The sequence below is a fragment of the Scylla paramamosain genome, unplaced genomic scaffold (assembly GCF_035594125.1).
Source record: "Scylla paramamosain isolate STU-SP2022 unplaced genomic scaffold, ASM3559412v1 Contig10, whole genome shotgun sequence".
NCBI classification, from domain to species: Eukaryota; Metazoa; Arthropoda; class Malacostraca; order Decapoda; family Portunidae; genus Scylla; species Scylla paramamosain.
This window is the reverse complement of record NW_026973675.1, coordinates 1535001-1544064: the sequence shown is the minus strand read 5'-3', so window position 1 is coordinate 1544064 and position 9064 is coordinate 1535001. Positions and strand designations below refer to the sequence as shown.

Here is a 9064-nt window from a genome sequence, read left to right as displayed (position 1 = left end):
TCAGTACTAGCAAACGCTGAAATGTTCCTAGCGATTATATATAGAAATGCTGTTAATTTTATCATAGTTCAGAAATAAAAGACGTGGTTCTCAAGTAGGCGAAGCATAATTTATTTTCATGCCGTAATTTCAAAGACAGACTTCTCGCTAGGAAACAAGGAAGAATGCTTTAACCCGGCGGTCTCTTTAACATTTCATTTATTCTTTGCCTAGAAGTTTATACATAACATGTACATAAGAAGTAAGTAGCAGAAGTAAATGGTCACCGACGCATAGGAAATTAGTAACAAAATGGTGTTACTGGAGACAGAAGCGTAGACATGAGTTACTATATATTACAAGAAAGAGAACTAGACGATTAAGACCAAAAAAAACATCACAGTACTTGTAAAAAATACACTGAATTTAATAATGCACAGTAAAATAGTAACAGGACAGTGATAGTGAAGATAGAAGAAAAGTGTTTGCCCTAGCGGTCTCTTGGCGTTGTTTACAAGAACCGTGATGGCGGACAGAAGGGTTCGGTGACCAGTGACACTCTTTCAATTTCCTCCACTCCCAGAACTCAGGTGAGGCAGGGACCGCCGCCCACCCTTGCGCCCCTCCCTCCTCTACCTCCACCCGCGCACACACGCACGCACACACCTGAAATAAGAGAGAAAAGCAGGTGTTTGTTAACCTCCCTCTGTGTGTTTGTGTGTGTGTTTGTCGTGTCAGTGTTCATTGCCTTTATTTCCTTCCTTATTCTGTGTCTGTATGTTTGTCTTCCTTCACTTCATTTACACTCAGCCTTCCTCTTCATCCTCCTCCTCCTCTTCTTCCTCCTCCTCTTCTTCTTGTTCTTGTTCCACGTTACAAAATTCATTAAACAGGGAACCAACAAAACTGGAAAGCTAACAGCCTTTGAATCATTATCCGTGCAAGAAATGGCAGACAAAGCAAGATGTAGGGACACACTGTGCACCAGAGTGTCACACAAGTCCGCGCCACCACCACCGCTTCTCTCAGACGAAGTGACGCGGGTGTTACGGCTCCTGTGACGCGTCCACTGACAGAGTAACAAGATTGACACATTTTAAACATTAGAAGCGCTCTTAGTGACCCAAGGCTGTTCATGTCTGTGGCGTGTGGGAGAGGCACAGCAAGCCAAACCAACCTTACCTTAACTCTCTCTCTCTCTCTCTCTCTCTCTCTCTCTCTCTCTCTCTCTCTCTCTCTCTCTCTCTCTCTCTCTCTCTCTCTCTCTCATACATGCATAAACAAAACAGCTATAATGAGAGAGAGAGACAGAGAGAGAGAGAGAGAGAGAGTGGTATCCTCGCCTGACCTGGTAACACTGCAAGGAAAATCCACATCTGGCAATGCAGACCTGCCAGACGCCAGCCAGCCGGGGACCCCACGTCGACACTAGTGCTCTAACCTGACCTAAGTTAACTAAGTCCTAACTAGACTGCATAGACTCAGCTTGCTGTTACACTTGCTGTTGTGCTGTTGTGTGTGAACGGTGACAGATTAACAACATTTCTGCATTACTGACAGGAGAAACACTCTTTTAAAAGGCTGTAGTTGAAGTGACAAGGGTTTTCAAGGGTGTTTTTACAGTTGCAGTGACACATTAACAATATTTCTGCATTACTGACAGGAGAAATGCTTTTAAAAGGCTGTAGTTGAAGTGACGCAGGTTTTCAAGGGTGTTTTTACAGTTGCAGTGACACATTAACAATATTTCTGCATTACTGACAAGAGAAATGCTTTTAAAAGCCTGTAGTTGAAGTGACGCAGGTTTTCAAGGGTGTTTTTACAGTTGCAGTGACAGATTAACAACATTTCTGCATTACTGACAGGAGAAACACTCTTTTAAAAGGCTGTAGTTGAAGTGACGCAGGTTTTCAAGGGTGTTTTTACAGTTGCAGTGACACATTAACAATATTTCTGCATTACTGACAAGAGAAATGCTTTTAAAAGGCTGTAGTTGAAGTGACGCAGGTTTTCAAGGGTGTTTTTACAGTTGCAGTGACACATTAACAATATTTCTGCATTACTGACAAGAGAAATGCTTTTAAAAGCCTATAGTTGAAGTGACGCAGGTTTTCAAGGGTGTTTTTACAGTTGCAGTGACACATTAACAATATTTCTGCATTACTGACAAGAGAAATGCTTTTAAAAGGCTGTAGTTGAAGTGACGCAGGTTTTCAAGGGTGTTTTTACAGTTGCAGTGACAGATTAACAACATATCTGCATTACTGACAGGAGAAACACTCTTTTAAAAGGCTGTAGTTGAAGTGACAAGGGTTTTCAAGGGTGTTTTTACAGTTACAGTGACAGATTAACAACATTTCTGCATTACTGACAGGAGAAACATTCTTTTAAAAGGCTGTAGTTGAAGTGACAAGGGTTTTCAAGGGTGTTTTTACAGTTCCAGTGACAGATTAACAACATTTCTGCATTACTGACAGGAGAAACACTCTTTTAAAAGGCTGTAGTTGAAGTGACAAGGGTTTTCAAGGGTGTTTTTACAGTTACAGTGACAGATTAACAACATTTCTGCATTACTGACAGGAGAAACACTCTTTTAAAAGGCTGTAGTTGAAGTGACGCAGGTTTTCAAGGGTGTTTTTACAGTTCCAGTGACAGATTAACAACATTTCTGCATTACTGACAGGAGAAACACTCTTTTAAAAGGCTGTAGTTGAAGTGACGCAGGTTTTCAAGGGTGTTTTTACAGTTGCAGTGACAGATTAACAACATTTCTGCATTACTGACAGGAGAAACACTCTTGAGAACCAGGTTAACCTTGCCTTTGGCCTGGCATAACAGTTGTGGTGAGAGAGCACAGGGCCCCTGGTGAATGACTGAATACTGGTTAACAGGTAGAAGATAGCTAGAGATGCAACACTGCGATGGTGACACTGAGAGAGAGAGAGAAAGAGAGAAACTTAGTAATAAGATGAATCCTTGCTGTTACTATCATTACTACTACTACTACTATTACTACTACTACTACTACTACTACTACTACTACTACTACTACTACTACTACTACTACTACTACTATGTAAAGTGTCAATATTAATAATCTTTTGTGTCTTACAGAGATTCAACAAGAAAGGGAAAAGAAGAGAGAGAGAGAGAGAGAGAGCAAGAGGCACACAGACAGACAGGCAGTGAGAGAGAGAGCGAGAGACAGACAGACAGAGAGAGAGAGAGAGAGAGAGAGCAAAATGGAGGGTGATCTGTGTCCTCTTTCTCTGTCACAGCCAGCAGCCACAGACCTGCCTGATATTGCTCAGTTTTTATCTATTTATATGTCTGAGGAAGAGACATTAGCTCTGCAGGTTTGTATACTACTACTACTACTACTATTACTACTGCCTCTTGACTGACACATTCAAGGAGGGGTCTGGTGGAGGTCTTCAAGTGGCACAGGGGACATGACAAGGGTGACTAAGAGGGGGTCTGGTGGGGGTCTTCAAGTGGCACAGGGGACATGACAAGGGTGACTAGGAGGGGTCTGGTCACTCAGCAAGGAGTTAGGACTGAAAAGCAAGGCCTCCACTTTGCGTGACTTTGTGATGCAGAATAATAGTGTACAGCAATTAATGTATTTGTTGTGCCTCTAAAATATGTCACACAGATTATGTCACTTCATCCCACTCAGTATTTCAACAAGCTTGACATGACGTAACATAACCTAACCTAACCTTACCTAGCATAACATAACCTAACCTAACCTAACCTAACCTAACCTAACCTAACCTAACCTAACCTAACCTAACCTAACCTAACCTAACTTAACCTAACCTAACCTAACCTAACCTAACCTAACTTAACCTAACCTAACCTAACCTAATGTAAGCTAACCTAACCTAACCTAACCTAACGTAAGCTAACCTAACCTAACCTAACCTAACCTAACCTAACCTAACCTAGCATAACCTAACCTAACCTAACCTAACTTAACCTAACCTAACTTAACCTAACCTAACCTAACCTAACGTAAGCTAACCTAAGCTGTTTTTTTCACACAGGAGGGACGAGTGAGTAGTGTGATGAGCCACAGTGTATTCACAGCCACAGAGCAGCCCACACAGCACACAGAATTGACACCACAGCCAGCACTACCACCACCGCCACCGCCGCCACCACAACAGCAGCAGCAGCAACAACAACAACAACAACAACAACAACAACAACAACAACGGGATCATGATTTCAGTGTCATGTCTCTGGTCTCTCACAGCCCCAATGCAGGTAAACAGTAGTAGTAGTAGTAGTAGTAGTAGTAGTAGTAGTAGTGGTAGTAGTAGTAGTGGTGGTGGTGGTGGTGGTGGTAGTAGTAGTAGTAGTAGTAGTAGTAGTAGTAGTAGTAGTAGTAGTACATGAGAACATAAGAAATAATGGAAGGTGCAAGAAGTGACCAGGCTTACAGGTGGCAGTCCCTGTATGAAACACACCTCCCTATTTCCATCTGCTATCCCCATCCATAAACTTGTCTAATCTTCTCTTAAAGCTCTCTAGTGTCCTACCACTAACTACATGATTACTGAGTCCGTTCCACTCATCTACCACTCTATTTGCGAACCAATTCTTTCCTATCTCCTTCCTAAACATAAATTTTTCAAGCTTGAACCTGTTATCTCTTGTCCTACCCTGGTTGCTGATTCTAAGAATTTTGCTTACATCTCCCTTGTTATAACCCTTATACCACTTAAAGACTTCTATCAGGTCCCCTCTTAACCTACGTCTCTCTAGAGAATGTAAATTTAACCGCTTCAACCTCGCTTTGTAAGGAATACTCCTCATCCCCTGAATCCTTTTAGTCATTCTCCTCTGTACTGATTCTAATAGACCTATATCTTTCCTGTAATGTGGGGACCAGAACTGCACCGCGTAGTGTAGATGAGGTCTGACCAGCGCCAAGTATAACTTTAATATTACTTCCGGCCTTCTACTTTTAACACTCCTAAAAATGAACCCTAGTACCCTATTTGCCTTGTTTCTGGCTTCTATGCATTGTTTCCCTAGACGGAGTTCAGAGCTAACTACAACCTGGCATATCCTGCATGTTTTCCTGGGTGAAGACAGTTAAAAAATAATCATTCAGAAATTTACTTATCTCCTCCCCAGAACTAACCAGCTCCCCATCTGCTGCCTTTAATGGACCTACAGAGTCCTTATTCTTCGTCCTGTATACCTGATAAAATCCCTTGGGGTCTGTCTTCGCCTGGCTGGCTACCTTTAATTCATAATTGCCCTTTGCTTTCCTCGTTAACCTCCTCACTGTTCTAACTAATTCATTGTATTGTAACTTTAACATTTCTTCACCTGCCCTCAATCTCATACTTCTCTTACACCCTATATGCTAAAATCCCTCTCATCCGGCATTCCAGTATCCAGCAGCCTGAAGCATCCGGCACAATTTTCCCCGAGCCTTAAAATCAATAAAAAATCAATGCGTACTCATAAAATTGATAAAAATTCCCACGCGAGGCATACTTTGTCCCCTCGCCACCAGAGCTCACTGCTTGGCGCCACCCGCGGCCCACTGCACCGCGTTCACCCAGTGACTCGGCCCCGCGTGTGCACTGTTTATCGCCTGACGCCTTCACCGTGCCTAAAGTTGTAGAAGAGAGGAAGCGTGTTGTGCTTACACTGAAGCAGCCAATCAGATCAGCTGGTCTTTGTTGTGGTAAGATGTGTGAGTGTAGGCTGGTGATCGTGGACACAATTTCACTTCTATTCAAGTATCCGGCATGTCGGCGGTCCCGTTGATGCCGGATAAGAGGGATTTTACCGCATAATGCTTTAACCTAGCAGTCGTCCATTTAGGGTCTTTTTTGTGTGATCTTATTGTCCTATACGGGATATTTGCTGACTGGCCCATGTGAAATTTATCTACGAAATATTTATACAATTCATCTACATTTACCTCACCCAATCCCCTGATCTTGACCTCTACCGTCCTCTCCACTCCCTCGTCTACTCGCCTCGACCTCACCTCTCTCATTTCAGCATGACCTGACATTCCAACACATTCACACCTGTCTCCCCCTTCCTCACTCCTCCGCCCCTTATGGACACATCTTGCCTCCTGTTGTCCTGCACCCTCGCGCCTCACCTCGCGTCTCACCCTGCCTTATCTCTCTGAACTCCGTCCCTGACCTGACCTGACCCTGCATCCCTTGCCAGTCCAGTCCTTGGAGGTACCTTTTTAATTCCTCAACGTGTGTTTTCCTAAAGTCAGGTATTTTACTAGTCTTTTTGCTTCTAACAGTTTATTATTCCCATTCTAAATTGTACCTAATTTCCCTATGGTCGTTGTTACCTCCAACTGCTGCCCTCCGACCTCTACCTGCGTGACTCTAGTAGTAGTGGTGGTGGTGATGGTGGTGGTAGTAGCAGTAGTAGTAGTAGTAGTGGTGGTGGTGAGAGAGAGAGAGAGAGAGAGAGAGAGAGAGAGAGAGAGAGAGAGAGAGAGAGAGAGAGAGAGAGAGATTGGTTTTCAGAGTGGTGGGTAAGTGTATTGGGCTAGAATGCGTCTGAAATGGGCTGGATTGGGCTAGAATGGGCTGGATTGGGCCGGAATGGGCTAGAATGGGCTGTATTGGGCTAGAATGGAATGTATTGGGCTGGAATGGGCTAGAATGAACTGGATTGGGCTAGAATGGGTCTGAAATGAGCTGGATTGGGCTAGAATGGGTCTGAAATGGGCTGGATTGGGCTGGAATGGGCTGTATTGGGCTAGAATGGACTGTATTGGGCTGGAATGGGCTAGAATGACCTGGATTGAGCTAGAATGGGCTGTATTGGGCTAGAATGGACTGTATTGGGTTGGAATGGGCTAGAATGACCTGGATTGGGCTGGATTGGGCTAAAATGGGCGGGAATGGTCTGGAATGAGTTGGGGTGAGGTAGATTGGGCTGGAATAGGCTAGGATGGGCTGGATTGGGCTGGAATGAATTGGAATGAGCTGGATTGGGCTGGAATAGGCTGGGATGGGCTGGAATAGGCTGGATTGGGCTGGAATTAGTTGGAGTGAGCTGGATTGGGCTGGAATAGGCTGGGATGGGCTGGATTGGGCTGGAATAGGCTGGTTTGGGCTGGATTGGGCTACAATGAGGTAAATAATGGGACTGTTTGTCAAGATTGAAAAAAAACATGATTTTTCTTAAAATATAAAAAAATAATTTATTTGACTTAATTTTTTTTTGTATTAAAGTTATTGTTGCTTTTTTTTATTTATTTTTATTTATTTATTTTGTTTTATTTATTTATTTTGTTTTTTGTTTAGTAAGCTTGTGTAAGTGATGAGGCCATACTGTTGTTGTTGTTATTGTTGTTGTTGTTGTTGTTGTTGTTGTTGTTGTTGTTGTTGTTGTTGTTGTTGTTGTTGTTGTGAAGCAGGCCAGTGTTCGTGACACAACACACTCCATTACACAGTTAACAAACAAATAATTTTTTGCATTAAAAAATGACAAATAGCAGAAAGTGTAATCAGATTTGTTATATTAAACTAACTAACTTTGCATTAAAAAATAAATAAATAAATAAATAAACATATAAGCTCATTAAACTTCATAATTAAATTTATTATCATTATTACCAACAAAAAACAAGTTGTGTTTGAGGTGCAAGAGATGCGGGGAGGAGACTGCCAGGGAGGTGATGGGAGAGAGGGAGCCCCGTGCTGCTTCACCTTTCCCAGGGTGAGTGCTGGCAGTCTGGCCAGGCGGCGGTGGTGGTGGTGGTGGCGGTGGTGACGCTACACGGGGACAGGCAGCGTGGTGGTGGTTGGCCTGGTGTCTCTGGCCAGGTGGTGCGGGGCCTGGAGGAGGTGCAGGAGGCAGCCCGCCACTGCCCCACTGCTGAGGTGACTGTGGTGCAGTGTGGCGTGGTGCTGGCACGGCACTGCTGCACCACACCACACACCACACCACTGCCACCATCATTTATTTATTTATTTATTTTTGAGTAGACAAGCAAACACATACACACGCCCATAAACACACACACACACACACACACACACACACACATACATACATACAGACAGACATACAGACAGACAGACGGACACACATTTAAAGTTGAGAGTGCGGGTTGTGATGGTGGCGGTTGTTGGTGTGAATATTGGCGGCAGGACACACCGCTCCACGCATTGCTCCTTCACTAACAACACGAAAGTTTCCAGCGCAAACACTTCTGTTATCAATATTCACACTGTCTCATTTTGCTTCTCAATAAAATGATTGTACAAACACAAATCTTGCTTTTCATTTTCCTTCAGGTGGAAGTGAAAGGCCGCGCTGCACCCTCAGTTACACTAGTGCTCCTCTTATTACCATTATTACTATTATTATTATTATTATTATCATTATTATTATTATTATTATTATTATTATCATTATTATTAACTGTAGGTTGACTTTGTAAGTTTGCTTTAGTCACCGTCAATCTGTTCTTTCTCTTTGAAGACTGCGTTGATGGAAGGGGTGACTGCACCAATGTCACTGCGGGGGACTGCGCTCAAAACTGTGCCACGCTTGACTTTCCTTGGTGACGGAATACACAGAGGAGATGTGCCGCAACACTGCAGCAAAGGCAGGGGAGATGTGGGCACTTATACAGTCATACCAGTGACGTAATGGCTGCACCGCTTATTTGGGTGGCTCATGAATAACAAGATAAAGTTAAACAAAAGCAAAATTTTGTGAGGAAGAGCAAAGGGATTTACGTTGTAGCATTGTTTGAGTGAGCGGTAGAAGACAGCTAGATATGCAACATTGCGGCGGTGAGAGAGAGGCTGAAGACAGTCAGTTAGAGGAGAGGAGTTGATGAGACGAAAAGCATTTGATTCCACCCTGTCTAGAAGAGCAGTATGAGTGGAACCCCCCAGACATGTGAAGCATACTCCATACATGGACGGATAAGGCCCTTGTACAGAGTTAGCAGCTGGGGGGGGATGAGAAAAACTGGGGGAGACATCTCAGAACACCTAACTTCATAGAAGCTGTTTTAGCTAGAGATGAGATGTGAAGTTTCCAGTTCAGATTATAAGTAAAG

At 43.4% G+C, this 9064-nt stretch overlaps 1 protein-coding gene across 1 annotated transcript in view; it reads left to right on the top strand.

Moving 5' to 3' along the window:
- The first annotated feature begins 424 nt into the window (after window positions 1-424).
- Window positions 425-9064, top strand: part of LOC135096961 (protein Tob1-like) — an 8878-nt gene continuing 238 nt past the window's right edge. Inside the window, exons 1-4 of the mRNA XM_063998728.1 lie at window positions 425-569; window positions 3094-3335; window positions 4029-4251; window positions 8476-9064. The exon at window positions 8476-9064 is cut by the window's right edge and continues 238 nt beyond it. Coding sequence (XP_063854798.1) covers window positions 3222-3335; window positions 4029-4251; window positions 8476-8561 — 423 coding nt within the window. The 5' untranslated portion in view covers window positions 425-569; window positions 3094-3221 and the 3' untranslated portion in view covers window positions 8562-9064. The remainder of the gene's footprint in view (window positions 570-3093; window positions 3336-4028; window positions 4252-8475) is intronic.